Source organism: Dendrobates tinctorius, unplaced genomic scaffold (genome assembly GCF_039654945.1).
Source record: "Dendrobates tinctorius isolate UK_male_01 unplaced genomic scaffold, ASM3965494v1 ptg000174l, whole genome shotgun sequence".
Taxonomy (NCBI): Eukaryota; Metazoa; Chordata; class Amphibia; order Anura; family Dendrobatidae; genus Dendrobates; species Dendrobates tinctorius.
In genome coordinates, this window is record NW_027361841.1 from 11,851,137 (window position 1) to 11,869,280 (window position 18,144).

Here is an 18,144-nt window from a genome sequence, read left to right on the forward strand (position 1 = left end):
TGTATGCTTTTTTTGTGTAACTAACAATCTCCGTATATGTATTTACGGAGTGTGACACACATGCTGACTCTGTATAGATGTGACTGTAATGTGAACGGTAGATAAACAATACTGTTTGAGAATCGGACAGCTCTATACGGTGTCTGTATGGAAAATTGTCAATCTCCATCTATTTGTATATGGAGTGACACACGCTGTCTCTGTCTAGTTTTGACCTTAATCAAGCAGCAGATATACGAAACTGTTTGAAAACCGGACAGCTCTCTAAGGTGTAGGTCGGTAAAAATGGAAAATCTCCTCGACTTGTTTTTCCAGAGTCACACACAGATAGCTTCTATTTGTCCGTGATACAAGGAGGTACACGGTAGTGTGTGAGGAGTGTACACCGCTATACGGTGTCTGTATGGAAATTTATCAATCTCCGTCTATTTGTATACGGACTGACTCACGCTGTCTCTGTCTATTTTTGACCGTAATCAAACAGCAGATATACGAAACTGCTTGAAAAGCAGACAGCTCTGTAAGGTGTAGGTCTGTAAAAATGGAAAATCTCCTCGGCTTGTTTTTCCAGAGTCACACCCAGATAGCTTCTATTTGTCCATGATACCAGCCAGTACACGGTAGTGTGTGAGGAGCGTACACCGCTATATGGTCTCTGTATGGAAATTTGTCAATCTCCGTCTATTTGTATACGGACTGACACACGCTGTCTCTGTCTAGTTTTGACCGTGATCAAACAGCAGATATATGAAACTGTTTGAAAAGCGGACAGCTCTATAAGGTGTAGGTCTGGAAAAATGGAAAATCTCCTCGGCTTGTTCTTCCAGAGTCACACCCAGATAGCTTCTATTTGTCCGTGATACCAGCCGGTACACGGTAGTGTGTGAGGAGCGTACACCGCTATACGGTGTCTGTATGGAAATTTGTCAATCTCCGTCTATTTGTATACGGACTGACACATGCCGTCTGTCTAGTTTTGACCATAATCAAACAGCAGATATCCGAAACTGTTTGAAAAGCGGACAGCTCTCTAAGGTGTAGGTCTGGAAAAATGGAAAATCTCCTCGGCTTGTTTTTCCAGAGTCACACCCAGATAGCTTCTATTTGTCCGTGATACCAGCCGGTACACGGTAGTGTGTGAGGAGCGTACACCGCTATACGGTGTGCGGAAAAAAAGAACGCTCGGTAACTCACCAGAACAAAATAATAAAAGTTGGAGTGCTTTGAAAAAAGCAGTTTGAACAGCAGTGTGCACACAGCAATGCAGCTATCAGGTAGCCTTAAAAGGCAGCCTAATCACCACTGCTGCACACAACAAAAATCCTACCCTTTCACTGTACACTAACTGTACAGTGAAAAGCGCTATCAGCAGAAGCAATTTTTTTTCTTATTCCCTGCCTAATGCTCTCCCTACTCAGAATCAGCAGCACCCCCTTATTCTAAGATCGGCAGAAGTAAGACGGTGGTTGGCGGTCATGGCCTTTTATACCCACTGTGACGCCACACAAAGCCAGCCAATCACTTCAATGCCCTTTTCTAAGATGGTGGTGGCCGCTGCCCATGTCATCTCGTTGCCCACAGTGTGCATCCAACTTCATTGGCTGAGAAAAAGCGCTGGAAGCATTATTTGAAATGCGACTTTGGCGCTCGGCTCTGCGACCTCATGGCTGACCTCACACTATGGTCGGGTTTCGATCGGCAAAACCTGACTTTAGCTAAAGTCGGCGTTTTTTTAATTTGACCGACCCGTTTCGCTCAACTCTAGTCTTAACTGCAATATCTTCATAAGACCCGTCGGCTCGAGTTTGCAAAAAAGTACAAAAAGTGGACAGTAGAAGATTACAAAAGGGTGATTTGGAGCAATGGGATGAAAGTTAATATACTAGGCTCTGATGGGTGCAAATGGGTCTGGAATAAACAAGGGAAAAAAGGGCTAGCGGATCAAGAAATTGAAGGAACTGTCATGTTTGGTGGAGGAAGCTTGATGATATGGGGTTGTTTCACTACCAGTGATGTTGGATTCTTGACCTGGATTGATGGTGGTCTCAATACTAAACTATATTTGAGTATCCTACAAGATTAGTTACTTCATACACTTGAGTTCTATAGGTATGAGAAGGACCCGAAGCATTCGTCGAGATTGGCAAAGAAGTGATTCAGTGACAATGAAGTAGAAGTGCTGGATTGGCCCCTACTGTCTGCAGACCTCAACCCAATCAAACACTTGAAGTGAAAAGAGTTGAAGAAAAACTGTATACATACCCAAGTGAATCGGCTGGTATGCACCAACTTAGGGAAGGTGTAGAAGAGATCAGATTTTGGTCGACACATGCTTGAATCTGATTGAGAGCATGCCCAGAAGGATTCAGGCAGTGTTGAATGCCAAAGGTGGATTTATAAAATATTAACAAAATAATACAAATTTAAATTTAGATTTGTAGGAGCAAAACAGTAACAATGAAATGACATGACAATAATCTGTATAACTAATCATATGCTAAAGAGTTGCAAGACAAATTTATATATGAAATAGCCAAGATGATTGTTTATAAAATGATGATAGTCTCATGTTTGAAGCAGAATTGGATGTTGAGATATGGAGCCTGAAAGTCAAAAGTTCAAAACATTCTTACCTTTTTACTTGTCAGTGTACAGATTGAGCCAACTTTAACTTAACAAATAACACAAGATGGGGATATCAGGGCAATAAAACAAATGAGATACCAGAGCACTGTGGGCATGGCCATACAGCCTGGAGCACCTTTCCTCCAGAGCTCCATTCCCTGCTGAATTGATTGACAGCACTAAGCTAGCCAACAAAACTTTCCAATAAAAGCTGCTCTGGACAATATAGCACTATCTATAGTTATAAGAACCTCCTTAGTTTAATACAGGCTTCAGCACTATCAGACTTCCTATAAAAATAACAATGGAGCATTTATTAGGGCATGTTTAGCCATGAACATTTTTTAGAATTTCATGTGATCTTATTAATTTAGATAATGCATTTGATTGACCATACACATGGGGAAACAGTTAAGACATACATGGAAAAGGGGTCAAACAGTAGCTGTGGTCTTTACTTCAGATGTAGCCAAAATTTGCATGGATGTTTTCCCTGTGAATGCATAGGTTTCCTTCAATTATTCTGCAATACTCTTACACTCCAAAAATCATACGGGTAAGTTAATTGGCATCCTAACAAATCAATGTGGATTTGGTTGAGCTATACTATTAGTCAACAGACAGAGACTAAAGTGGGCAAAGGCAATATCTGTACAAATTTGTGAAACATTTTGGTGATAGATAAACAACATAAAGAAATAAATAATAAACACATGAAAGAACTAACAGGGTTTTTTAAAAAAAAGAATCCTGGATAACTGAAGCTTAATGACTTGCTATTAAGTGACCACCTGTATCTGAGAAACATGAAAACTTGCCTTCATTAAGTTTCATTTATTGGATTTTCCTATTAGCACAAATGCCCTTAATATAGTGACTTTTTAAAAATAAAACCATTTTATGAAGTACTTAAATAAAACAATTATTTTGATAGATGCATAAATAACTTTAGCCCAAAGAAAATTTCAGGAAGTGCATTAAAAAACAGGACACTGTCTTATTCCTGGGCAGTGTAGTGGTGTGGATAATCTATAGAACCACTCTGCTAAGAGCAGACAAGTGTAGAGAAAAAAGTGATTGACTGAGCTTTTTAATGCTGCATAGCTTTAATGGAACATTACACAACTGCCAGACTATATAGAAGGAACAACTCATAGATATCTGATAACACAAAAAGCTCAGAGAATAAATCCAATAAAAAATTGATCTTTATTCAATTCGAATGATAAAAACAGCTTCTCATGCATAGAGCAATCCAGCTTGTAATGCATACACTAATAGTTTCTATATCAATAGCACAATTTGTACTGATGTAAATGTATTGGAGTCAAAATTTATAAGATATTGAAGGGATAAAGAGTCAACACGCTTCCTGAGGAATACAAAACGTGCGTTAAGGCGAGGGGGAGCCTTGGTGACTGTATAATTTAGTAAGTACTACTCTTTATCCCTTCAATATCTTGTAAATTTTGACTCCAATACATTTACATCAGTACAAATTGTGCTCCTGATATAGAAACTATTAGTGTATGCATTACAAGCTGGATTGCTCTATGCATAAGAAGCACATATATTTAATAGTGAATTGTGGAGGTTTTTATGAGTAAATATTAGTATGTCACCAGGCTTCCCTATTGAATCTTTTTTGCTTGTGTAGTCTCAGCTGTTTTTATCATTGGAATTGAAATAAGATCAATTTTTTATTGGATTTATACTCTGAGCTTTTTGCGTTATCAGATAGCTTTCATGGACAAGCCATAGCTAAAACCATTCAGGAAAAATAGTAGCATCAAACAGAGCACAGTCTCTGAGAAAAATTAAAGAACCATGTGCAACTTTAAATGGAAAAGCAGTCACTCCCATTCCCATCTAAATTTTGGCTTTACCAAAAGTCAGTATTCCAGGTTCATCTCACACCAAGGTTTTCTTTGGTATCTAAAGCATTAATGTCTGAATTCCAGTCTATAATTATCAGGTGCATAGTCTTATATTCCATTTCCAGCTGTACAAGTACCTTCAGCCTTTGTCAAGTTGTCTACGGTACTTTACCTTATTCAAGATATGCCAAGAAAATCGACATGGAGATTGTTCCAAGCATCTTGGACAACTAACCACAGATCTGTGAATGTATGATTCCACAAATCATTCTGTTCTTCATGTAATGCCACAAAGACGATGATGTCAAGATTGTCAACCAATTTCATTAAGTACTAACTTCAACGTAAAGAAGGACAAGGAGTCTTGGAAGTAATGATATAAACTTCACAGAGCCAGCATCTCAACATAATTGAGTCTGCCTTGGAATACATGAAGAGACGGAAGAATTTGCACAAGCTTGCATCCACAGAAGATCTGGGGAAAGTTCTCTATGATATTTGAAGCAAACTCCCTGTCGAGTTCCTGCAAAAATTTCTGCACGCGTACCTAGAAGAATTTATGCTTTGAAGGTAAAGGATGGTCACACCAAATATTGATTTGATTTTGATTATTCTGTTCATTCACTTTGCATTTTGTTAACTGATAAAAAATAAACTATCAATATTACTATTTTTGACAGCATTCTTACTTTGTAGCATTTTTTCCACACCTGCCTAAGGGTTCCGTTACACTAAGCGACACTCCAGCGATCCCGACAATGATACGACCTGTAAGGATCGCTGGTACGTCATTACATGGTCGCTAGTAAGCTGTCAAACAGGCAGAACTATACAATGACGCAGCAACGATTCGTATAACGACATCAGTGGTCGTTGGGACCTTGTCACACAGCAGCTATTCTGAAGACTCATGCCTTCGTCCCTGAGTTCGGCGTTGCCAACGAGGTCATTCATCGGCGTCAAACACAGCGATGCATGCTGGCCAGCAGGACGCCAACGATCAAAAAATGGCCTAGGACATTCGAGCATGATCAGCAATATCCATCTGGGGGGCCGGTCGCTGCTATGTGTCACAGGTCACTGTTGTGTCACAAAATCTGAGACATTTCAGAGATCTCGCTAACGATCTCGTTATGTGAGACGGGGCCTTAAATTTTGCACAGTATTGTATCTTTAAGAAAGGCCATCAATATCAGATTTGTGAAGGCCTGACTGTACTAACCACAAAAATTAGCTGATTGATCAGTGGGACTCCACAATATTGTGTCTCTTACAGTATTCGCCATACATTTTGTAGTGGCGGTGCATGTCATTGCAGATCAGTCCCATTATTTACTTCAATGAGATTACCTCCAGAATACCACAGTACTAAGCACAGGATACCACAAAATTTACAGAATAAAATTGTAAGCTGAGATCAGTGGAGCTCTTGGACTTATTTTATGAACTATTGTGTAGATGTCTGAAGTTAAACCCCCATCAAACGGATATTGATAGGTTATCATGATGATAGGCCTTCAATATCAAACTAGAAAAACCCTGTTTAAATTATTTAAAAAGAGTGAAAAATATAATGACTACTTTCTTAGTTAAAGCACTTGGCCGTGTTATGGCTGCGGTTAACAGATGTGTTATGCAAGAAGAAAATATATAGCTCTTGCTGAAGTTGTACTTTGTCCTATTTTTTGTCCCAATATCTGCTAAAAAGAATCAAGAAACGATCCAGCAGGAATGGAGGCTTTTTTTTTTCAAAGTAAAACTTAGCCTTTATTCAATTGTATAAAAACTCCCAAAATACAGGTGTGGAGACACAGGGGGGTTAACGGGTGCCCTGGTTCACTAGCCAAGACCGCATGGACCAGAGATATTCCCACCGAACACCCGCTCTCCTTGTACCGTGGGCTTCATGCTACTCAGACAACACAGGGTGAGGTTAAAACAGTGTTGCAAAACTTTATTGTATCACAAAACAGGCAAATAACACATAAAAGAGGCACAGCAAAATATCCAAGATGGTGTAGATTACAGAGTCTCACCCTTCCGCTGACTCGCTGGGATAAGAGCAGCTATTGCTACAGAGCTTCCAGGGCTGACTACCCCACCTGTGGTGTGCACAGCAGGAAGGTAACAATAAGCTTAGGAAGATGACTGTCCATTCAGGTACAAGGCCAGTTGACCGTAGAGTCACAACCTGGCTTCTCTGAACATCTCCATGGAGCCAGGCGACTGGTGGGTTTTATCCCTGGCTTTCACAAACATATCCATGGTTCTGCAATAGTCAATGGAGCAGATCTGTATTCTTCCAGATGGGGGTCAACATCCCATAAGCTGGCATTATGAAGAATGACTAATCGGTGTCCCTTGTGATGGAGCCATGATGTCTTGGTTGCTGGTTGCTATCTTGTAAAGAGTCTCTGGTCCTTTGGATGTTTGGATGTCTTGGCTGTATATCTGTCTCCCTATATCTGGAGGTATCTTCCCATTTTATAGCTAACAAATGTCCTTCAAACCAGCCTTCTCAGGTAAAGAGGAAGAATGTTGATATATTTGCATAGTGTTTCCTCCTCTGTTCTACAAGTCAGTGAACTAGAGAGGGATGCCTAATTCTTTTTTCAGAATACCTTTACGGTCCACATACTGGATCTTGCAGATGGTACATTCGATCAAATATATCTGCTGAATGAGCATTTGATAAAACTCATTGCTTGATTTCCTCTACTGCTCCTAGTCTAGTTCCTTGTAGTGGCCTTAATTCACCAAAGCTTAAACTCCCCAAAAGTGGCATAAAAACTTTGAAAAGTCACAAAATTTTAGCACACCCCGGAGTTTCACCAAATTTTGGATGGCGGAGACGTGATGCCACAGCTCATCTAATTCATAACAAGTTGTGGCATTTCCTACCCCAGAAATATTATTTCAGTCTCCATAGTTGAAATTGTATGCTGTAATACGTTTTTTTTGTGAACTTTCTTTGTTGCATAGCTCCCCACCATTTTAATATTGTTAATCTAAAAGTACTGATAAAATTATACCTTTTTATTAAAAGTTCTATTGGTTTCATGGTTATTCACTTCAATGGTAGGTTATATCAAGTTAAATTCAGTTACATACTGTAACTGGTGCATACTTAATGGCCCAGGTACAGGGAATAACAGCTCCTTGTGGTGGCACCTGGTGATCATGTGATCTCCAGCTTCTGTTTAGCACTGTCCAAGACAAGCAGTAAGACTATGCTCATGCTTCTGTTCAGGGATTCGGATGACATTCCTGCCAGATATGACAGCAGAAACAGTAAAGCAAGTATATGTTTTCTGGATGGCTAAATTATAAAAACATCAACCAAACCCTAACATATGCCACTAAAAGTCAATGGGATTGCTGCACACCATTTGATTTTGTTGTACAATTCATCCCGCACAGCTTGGGGTATAAAGGGATGCCTTGTGTCTTTTGTTCAAGGTATCTGTCTCTGACCACAAGGCACCTAGCCTTCTACTGCTCAGCTGCCTACTGTACATTTATGATGGTGCTGGTGTATTTGTGGCTCCTGGTCCTGAACAGGTTTTCAGAAAATTTAGTTTGGCCAGTTGCTCGAAACATCTAAACCCAAACTATTACAAATGTCTACAAAATATTTTTTTTTTCACATGCCGAAAGTTTATTGAATGGATTTATGGTATTTTGAGGGTGCTGAATTCAGAAAGTCCATTACTTTTGCTGAATTGGTTCTAGTTTTTGAGATGATTCGTCCATGATAACAATGCATTTCCCCAATTCAACTTGTGTATGATAACAAATGCAATAGTTTTTCGTCTTTTGATCTGTCTTTTGACTCTTTAACAGTGTCTTAGGTAATGAAATATCCTATATAATTATTTTTTCTTTTAATTTGTAGGCTTACAGTGCTATAAGAGCAACTTTTTGAAGCCAAAATTCTACTGAAATTAACTATTAAATATCTCAGAAACTAGAGCCAATGTGGCACCATAAACTTAATGTAAAACCGTTCAGAAATTATCACCAAAATCACTGTATACCAGTGTAATATTAGTTTATTTATAGATGTTGATTCCTATGGGTTTATGGAAGGAGTTACAAACTTAATGCACATGTGGTCAACAGTCAGCCACTACAATAGAACCCTTGCTCCTTAACTAACATCATATAATATTATATCTAGGTTGATATAAGCACTGTACCCAGTTGTAATGGGTGACATATATTAGCCAGTTTGCTTTTGGTGACAGACGTGTGCATTGTTATGCAGATATAATGCTTCACTACATTATATTGTTTTGTTAAATGTCATGTACAACAGTATTACTATGTAATGATGGGAGGGTGGGGTGAAGGCTTTTCTTTGTGTCGTAAGATGCAATTATAACAAAACCAATATAAAAAACAATGCAAACCATGACTTTAGACATGTTTTACTTTGTGTTTCTTTTCATATCTAAATAGTATAGCTTCTTTAAACTGGGTTTTAAAAAAAATTGCATATGTATTCAAGAATATATTTTGTCCTTTTATCACAGTATGAGGAATATTATCACTTATGTAGTTTACTGCTTTTGGTGGCAGTAAATAGAAAATGTCTCACCGTGGAAACATTAATTCATTCAATCTTGTTGAAGATTTGAACAGCTTGATTTACTTTTTCAAGCTGTAGCTCAGAGCAATGTTTCTTAGTTATTGTTCAATTTCTCATCAAGATAGACCGTAAACAAATCATTTACCGTACTTTCTTCACAAAGCTTCAAGCCAAGCTTTTTCGAATCTTATATATTGTAGAAAGTTGCCGAAAATTATAGGTCACAGTTTAGTAGCACACTTGATTATGGTTCCAACAACACATGAAAAGTATTAAAACATATTTTCATTGTTATTTTATTCCTTTCTAGGTAAAACCCAGGTCATGGGTGAAATCAAAATTGCCCTGAAAAAAGAAATGAAGACAGATGGAGAGCAGCTGATCGTGGAGATTCTACAATGCAGGAATATTACATATAAATTTAAGTCTCCAGATCATCTGCCAGGTAAAGTAAAGAAATATTAAAAGGGCTGCTCCCGTTTTTGGTTGCAGTGACTACAGAAAAATAAGCATTACTCTACGGGTGCAGCACTAAACTCTCAGTCGCTGCCACGGTCCATATTGTTTGTCTGAAGCTCTGAAATCGAAAGTGATGCATCCAGTCAGTGAGCTCAGCAGCTTGTGCTGTTTACAAAGCCGCCGGGTTCACTGATTGACTGATAGCCAAACAACCGAGACAAGGACGGAGGCAAAAGAGTCGGTGCTGGGCCCAGGAAAGTAAGTGATATTCATGTTTTTTATAGTTAACACAGTCTGTAATTGAAAGATTTGAGACAAGAGATAGCCCTTAGGTGTTCAGTATTTGGTCAGTATTTTATATCAGTCAAAACCAGGAGAACAACCAGAGGAAAAGTATAGTAGAAACACGTCACCACTTCTGTATTTATCACCCACTGCTGGTTTTGGCTTACAAATGCTGATATAAAATACGGACCAAATCTTTGAGTGTATCTTTGTTGTTCTACACTAAATAATAAATACCTATCAGAAAAATGCAATTGTGATAGCAGAATTTTCCTAGACATTCAGAATGTCATTGGCAAATCAGATGATTATCACTCAGTATAACAGTGACACAAATTTTACTTTAATTTTAGTTGAGTGTGCTCAAAATCTGGTTAGATTCTTTTCTCTGAGAGGCACCTACTCTCTAGGAGGGAACAGCTTCTAAGCAGCATCTGAATGGTTAATGGATCCTCCTGCAAGATTCAGAGTGTACTCTTAAATTTCCTAGTTTCATCTTTTTGTCAGGCTTTTGATAGATAGAATATCAAAGAAGTCATCCCAGCTCTATAGAATATCCTATAGGGGGAGACATAACAAGGTCAACACTCATAAGAAAAACAGACAATGGTCAAATACACAGCCATCTTTCTCCTTGCTTCTTCATTTACTAATTGGGCCAAAATCATTGGTTTGTAGAAAAATCTGAAAATAGGCTGAGATCTAAAACAGAAGTAGCCAGAAGAGTATTAGGTGTGGATAAGATAAAGAATACTTATAAGGCCTTGTGTACATGACAAAACATCGGATCATACTCGGACCAGTGTTATTCTATGAGGTATGTGCACATGTCCTGCTTGGTCTGTAGAAAAAAATCACATGCTTGAGTTGGATCTGATTATCAGATTGCGCTTGGCCATGCAAGTCAAGGAGTCCGTGGGAAACATTGGACTGTGCTTGGATGACATCTGCATACAGTCTGAAATTCACAGACTGACGGAATGGAGAAAATGGAGAAATTTGTTTTTCCATATTCTCATCTGAGAAAATTGGATAAAACTATAATCACACTGTAGTCAGATTTTGAGAGTTTGATTATAGTGTGATTACCATAATTGGCCATATTCTTTCAGACGAGAGAAAATACACTGGTGTGCAGTAGCCTTAACTGCCAGTGATTGTCAGAGATTCAAGAGTTTAATTACAGGACAGCCCCACCCATAGATCTGAGCACGGACTAATTCTACACTAGCGAGGAATTAACGCAATAGCTCCATTTTTGGGCGGCACTACAAGTCTCAGAAATAAACCAGGCTTCTGTGTTATTGCCCTGCATCTCCTGCAACAAAGGAAACAAAAACAGAGGGGACAGGTACAATTATTATTATTTATTATTATAGTGCCATTTATTCCACGGAGCTTTACATGTGATACGGGGTATACATAATAAAAAACAAGTACATTAATCTTAAACAATGCAAGTCACCAACTGGTACAGGAAGAGAGCAGACCCTACCTGCGAGGGCTCACTGTCTACAAGTGATGGGTGAGGATACAGTAGGTGAGGGTAGAGCTGTTCGTGGAGAGGTATGGTGAAACAGGGTTACTGCAGGTTGTAGGCTTGTCGGAAGAGGTAGGTCTTCAGGTTCAGTTACTATCAAAAGATGCTGCAAGTCCCTGGAGATTAAAAACATTTTGTTGATGAAGGGCCTTGCCTCTGTATCCATCACTGGGTTTCATTGTTTTGAGTATATAAAATCAGGGAAGGGGGAGAGGGAGTCAGCTCACCATTATCCACTGGTCCTTGCTTGGATGAAAGTCTCAGCCCAGAACCGTCCTAGTCTGGACATTTCAAGAATTATATGAAAAAGAAAGGGATTCTCCAGCATAGAGTAAATGTTTAAAGCTTCACTCTTATTTTGTCTTCATAAAAATGGACATTCTGGCATACCACTGTATGACCACCAATCGGACCAACGCGTTTCTACTTATGCAGTCTAAATAATGGTCTAAGACTGCATGATTTAGACTGCATAATTCAAAACGCATTGGAATGGTTGGTGGGTAAACAGCAGAGATGAGTAGATCTGGCAAAATTGGAAGTTCGCGTTCGGCCGAACTTTAGTCCAAAGTTGGGTTTGTGTACCAAGACTTGACCCTGAACATGAACCCCTTGTAGGTCATTGGGGACCCGAACTTTGGTTCTGTAAAATGTCCATGAGTGACCTATGCAGCCTCTAGGAAAGGGCTCCACAGGTCACTGCTGGTCATGTCTCACTGGCGATTATGTTACTGATGTCATCGCTCGTGAGACATGTCCGAGAGTAACTTATGGAGGAGCGTCATTCTCAGAACAATGCTCTAAAGGTTGCAGGAGAGAATTGCTGGACGTCTTGGGAACCCACAATGGATTACCTCGGACCTGCTGAGATTTTGCTTTTAATTAATAAATTGGTGAACCAGAGAATGTCTGGGGTAGTCTTTATTCAAATAAACTTTTTTCCTGTGTGTGTGTCTTTTTATTTTTTAATACGGGGTTAGTATTGGGGGTGTAAAATAGACACCGCTCTATTACTATCCCCTGAGCTTGATGCCAACTGACATTACATAGCTGATATCAACCCAAAAAACAATTACCTTGATTGCCACTACACCAGAGTAATCCAGAAGAGCAGAGGCAAAGCACCAGAATTGGCGCAACTAATGGATGCATAATTTCTGGGGCGGCAGAGGGCTGGTTTTACTAGGCTGGGAAGGGGCAAATTTCCTTGGACCTTCCCAGCCTATTAATATCAACCCCCAGCTGTCTGCTTTGCCTTAGTTGGTTGCTAAAAAATAGAGGGGACCCCACATAATTTTTTTGAAGTCCCCCCCTATTTTCAATAACCAGCAAAGGAAAAGCAAAAAGCTGGGTTCTGATACTAATAGGCTGAGAAGGTCCATGGATATTGGTCCTTTCACAGCATAATAAGACCAGCTCACAGCTGTCTGCTGTCTCTTGGCAGGTTATTAAAAAATACAGTGATCCCACGTCATTTTTTAAAATTATTTATTATAGCTATCCCTATGCTAGCAGAGCACAATGGCAACACCACCCGTGATCCAACGGTTATACAGGACGGGTCATGAGTAGCACCAACCAAAGATGGCTGTGGAAGTGCCAAGAGCCTAAAAGCTTTTGATTGGCTGTTCTTCAGCCTTTCACGGACTGCTCAAGGACTTCTGGGAGAAGTCCGCGTTCAGAGTTCAGCACCAGACACTAGGTGTCCGGTATGAAGTCCGAACTTTACAGTTCATGTTCGCTCATCCCTATTCAGCGCAATGGCTAATAACACCAAGCAAGCGGAGCAATAACCACTATAATAACAGAATATCCAAAAATATTAAAGAAGTCTTTAATGTAATAGTATCAGAATATAAAATTCACATAGATGAGTAGTACAGCATGTAACAGGAAACAGACAGTTGTTAACACATGAGCCAGGGAAAAGCCGGATGAAAAAGCAGTCCTGCGTCCAGACATGGACATAACTGGGCTAAGAAACAAGAGGTATTAGTTCCTTAATTAGGATCATATCCCTTAGTCTGTAGTATAATGCCATCAGAGAATAAATCCCAGTCACCATATAATACTCTTGCATGTAGTAGATCCCTGTACACATGTAACCATGGCTAGTAAATGGATCCAGGTATATGGGACAAAAACATGCATCACAGAGACAGAGTAATCAGGGATTAATCTTACCCATGTCTTTGTCTAGTGTGCAGGAACGTGCCCCTACGCACATTTCGCAGTTGCTTCCTCCTTGTTTCTTAGCCCATTTATGTCCATGTCTGGACGCAGGACTGCTTTTTCATCATTTTTTTCCCGGCTCATGTGTTAACAACTGTTTTGTGTTACATGCTGTGCTACTCATCTATGTGAATTTTATATTTTGATACTATTACATTAAAAACTTCTTTAATATTTTTGGATATTCTGTTATTATGGTGGTTATTGCTCCGCTTGCTTGGTGTTATTATATATCAGGAGCTCCATAGGGGATTTGTCTCCAAAAAGTCACTGAGGGTGACTCAAGAAGGATTACTATTATGTACTCTGTACTTGGGATCTTGTTATTTTCAGCACAATGGTTAGCATCATTTACAGGTGTAATAGATCATCTAGTGTTCTGTTTTCATTTAAATTAAATTCATTGATATATGCATGAGGTCATGTACTCCAATGCTTGCATGGTAGTTTCTTGGCATGCTTATGTGTCATTTGCTCTTGTGTTGCACACATTATTCTCTTTATGTAAATCCAAAAAAGTAGCAAACGGTTAAGTCACTTATCAAAGACCAAATCTTCATTAAAATTAACAGTATAAATCAGCAAAAACCCAATGAAGTTAAGCAGATCGCATGAGCCAGCTACTGCCATTTCACACTTATGCATCTATGGGCCTGTGTTTTTCTAGAGTGTAGAAGCGTAATTAAATGCAAAATGGCCATAGTTGGGTCATACTATCTCCTTATGAGCCCCCTGGCCTTCTGCTGATTTTATACTAGTAATTTCATAAAGATTATGGATTATATTCTTTGGTGAGTACGTTTGCTCTTCGCTACCTATATGGATTTGCTTGTATGCTTATTTGCAAGTAAGTTCCAGGAGAATGCTGTATGATTGCAGTGGTTTTATTCTACGCGTTTCAGGGGTCTCATGCCCCCTTCATCAGGAAATACCAATAGGTGGTATTTCCTGATGAAGGGGGCATGAGACCCCTGAAATGCGTAGAATAAAACCACTGCAATCATACAGCATTCTCCTGGAATTTGTCTAAAGTGGCAGCGCGGAATATAGCTACGAACTCCCTTTGGATTTATCATTTCTTCTGGTCACTGAAGACCTGTGGATCTGTAGCAGCCGCTACCTACACACTCCTATCTCATCCTAACCAGGTGAGCATATTTCAAGATATACTGTCCTTTGTAACATGGATAAGACCCTATTGCACTTTTGTCTCCCCCCTTTTTTTTTTTTTTTTGCAATATTTGCAAGTAAGAGCACTTCCTTTCCTTCAAAACGCTTGTCAGTGTTGTACTTCATTTACTATGGAAAGTCAACTATAGCATCAGTTTTTGCAGAAAATGCCAAGTCGCGTGTATTCTTTTTATGCCTTTGATATTCTTTATGAGCTTACACATTGGGTGTTATCGCACTTTTTTTAAAAAATTTTTACCACCTTAGGAAATGTTTGAGTAAATGAACTCTAACCATCTTACATTTTATAGTAATGAGACAGAGTTGTTCTTAATTATTCTGATTGACACTTTAACACTTCTTTTGTCACATTTTATTTTAGGCTGCTATTTTATCCAAAACCACAGATAAGGTGACAGGATACACAGATGGTATTCTTTCATTATGAATGCAAGCATTTATGTGCACATATTTGGAATTTGAAATTAAAATCCATCCAAAATGTAAAAAACAGATAGCATTTTCCAACTCTCATAGGTTTTTGAAAATATGAAGGAATTCTAGGAAAACACAATACATTATTTACTGTAGATACAATTATTTTAATAGGACCATTTAAGTTATAATTTCGTCCAATTCGGAAAATAAATTCTTGTAAACTATTTTACAGATCTCTATGTGAAGCTGTACGTCATTAATATAGCAACACAGAAACGAATAATAAAGAAGAAGACAAGGGTTTGTAGACATGATCGGGAACCCTCATTCAATGAGACATTTCGATTTAGTATGAGTCCTGCTGGACACTCTTTGCAAGTAAGCTTATTTTAAATTCAATAATAACTATAAAATAGACTTAATTCCCATTGATTTCATCTCCTTATAGTATTTTCTTCACTAGACCCTTTGAAAAAAGGTAAAAGCTGGGATTTTGCCCTGAGGTTAGGCAAATACCTCATCCCCCAATGTGCATATTGCCTGTTTCCTTCTATTCAGTAGATCCGTGGGGACAGTTATTCTAATTTAGCTTTTTCTTAAGTTTTCTGGCAAGCAATTGTCATTAATAACCATATTTTGTGGTACTTGAAGTAATAAGTATGACAAGTGATAGGAGTCTTTAATTAAATGCCTTTTGTTATAAAAAATATCAAATTTATAACATTAATATCTCAATTTTTTGTAGGTAATAAAATGTTAATTATCCCAATCATTTTCCACTTTTAGTTCCATACAGTGTGGATAAGCCTGTTTAATCTCTTTCCATTGATTGAACAATCTTAAAGGGGCTTTCCGGGCTTTTCACATAATCTCAGTGCATATCTGGGCTGCAGAATGCTGACAATAAATAATTTACCTTCTGTGGCCAGTTTGCAGGGTTTCCAAGATATCATCTCTTGCTTGTAAGAAAAACGTCCAGGGGGGGTGTGTTCTGGCATTGAAATGAGAACTGGTCTTTTCCTCCTCACTAGTTTCACTTTCCATAGATCACTGTTCAGTGTGTGTCTGGGGGAGGAGCAGCTGGGTGGTTTTGCTCTCTGCACTGAGGCTGCTAGAGGGGGAGGATTTGTTACTGTGTGATGAAGGCTGCTTCATGTGGTCGGGGAGGGCCTGTAGCTATGGAGGGTGGGGTTGTTGCTATAGAGGGCATGTTTTTAGTAGAGTAGGAGGAAACTACCAGTTCTCATTTCAATGCCAGAAAACACCCCCCCTGGACGTTTTTCTTACAAGCAAGAGATGATATCTTGGAAACCCTGCAAACTTGCCACAGAAGGTAAATTACTTATTGTCAGCATTCTGCAGCCCAGATATGCACTGAGATTATGTGAAAAGCCCGGACAACCCCTTTAAGTCAAGGCCTTTCAAAGCTTAAGGACTGTTTACATGGACTGATTGGCACCACTATATGACCGCTGATTGGTAAACTTGTACTTCTGGGTGGACCTTTGAATGCATGTTTAAACAGGTAGATCAAAGTAAATAATGTCCACTGAGCCATCAATACGAGATTTCTCAGTGTGGTCTTGACAGTGCAAGTCTTGTTTACTCAGGACAATGCACCACCAAGAAGGATGATCTTTTATGCTGCACAAGAGATCAAATCACCAGATGGATGAGCATTTTGCTTATTCATCAGGTGATCAGCAGCCAGTTTACACTGCCAGATAATCGTGAAACAAACATTTTAACATAACTCATTCATGACTATCTTGCAGTGTAAATCCCCCTTTATTTGGCAACATAAATAGTTGAATTGCCAGACAAAAAAAGTCCAGACTATGTGGACAGAAATGTGGCATTGTGCAAATAAGATCTCCATATTTTGTTTTAGAATTTCAAGGAGTCCGACCTTTCTATTTTCCATAGATGAGATGAATATGGATTGAGAGATAGCTAGATAGATAGGTCGTGTGCCAGTCTTTTGTATTGACCACACATGTATTTATTTATATATTTACATTAGATTGTCTCCGAGGCATCTTTCTTCTAAGATGAATCCAACTGTTCCAACCTCTCATCATAGGTTAAATCTTCCATCCCATGTAATAATCTAGTTTACTGCTTTTGAACTAACTAAGGCTACTTTCACACATCAGGTTTTCGGCGTCAGGCGCGATCCGGCGTCGTGCCGGAACGCCGGATCCGGCAAATGTTTCGTAAAACCGGATGTGACGGATCCGGTTTTCTGCCGGATCCGTCTTTTTCTTGACAGACAAAACCGGATCCGTCTCATCTGGTTCATCCGTTTTTCTATCCGTTTTTCGACGGATTACGCCGGATCCGGTTTTTAAAATTGACCCTTGTGGCCTTCCGAACGGGATTGGCTACTGGAAAACTATATATAGCATGTTCCTACAGCCCTTCTTTGACAGGTTGTAGAGGAGAAAGTGCAGGTTGGAGAGAAGAGCAAGTTACTGGCGAAGATGGATGTTGTCATTGGAAATATTTTGAAGAATTTGGCGGATTTTATAGCGGAGGCGAATCGTTTGAGGGTGATTGTTCTGGAGAAGGAGAGAGCGAGACAGCAGCGCATCAGGCATCGTAGACGACGTTTGTGGATCCACCCCATCACAGCCAAGAGAATGACGCGTGGGGTCTATTCTACACTCTGCATGGACCTTCGACGAAACCCGGATAAATTTTTTGGATATGTTAGGATGAAAATGGAGAATTTTGATTACTTGGTGGAGCGCATTGCACACCTCATAAGAAAAGCGGACACCTATTGCCGCTTCTCAGTTTCACCCGCAGAGCGTCTGATGGTGACTTTAAGGTAAGCCACATTTATTGGATATGCTCGCATCAGAGCACACTTTCACTGCAATCTTGTTGGTGGTAGTTTGTATCTCCAAGTGTTATAGGTCAGT

At 39.3% G+C, this 18,144-nt stretch overlaps 1 protein-coding gene across 9 annotated transcripts in view; it reads left to right on the top strand.

Annotated features, from left to right (window-relative positions):
• The window catches only part of PCLO (piccolo presynaptic cytomatrix protein), a 599,138-nt gene that overhangs the window by 572,318 nt on the left and 8,676 nt on the right, over positions 1–18,144 (top strand). For 8 of the 9 annotated variants that reach the window (XM_073551309.1, XM_073551313.1, XM_073551312.1 and 5 more), the window contains 2 exons: positions 9,404–9,538; positions 15,450–15,595. In XM_073551309.1, the coding sequence (XP_073407410.1) occupies positions 9,404–9,538; positions 15,450–15,595 (281 nt within the window). The remainder of the gene's footprint in view (positions 1–9,403; positions 9,539–15,449; positions 15,596–18,144) is intronic. The other variant, XM_073551315.1, reaches the window with a different exon arrangement.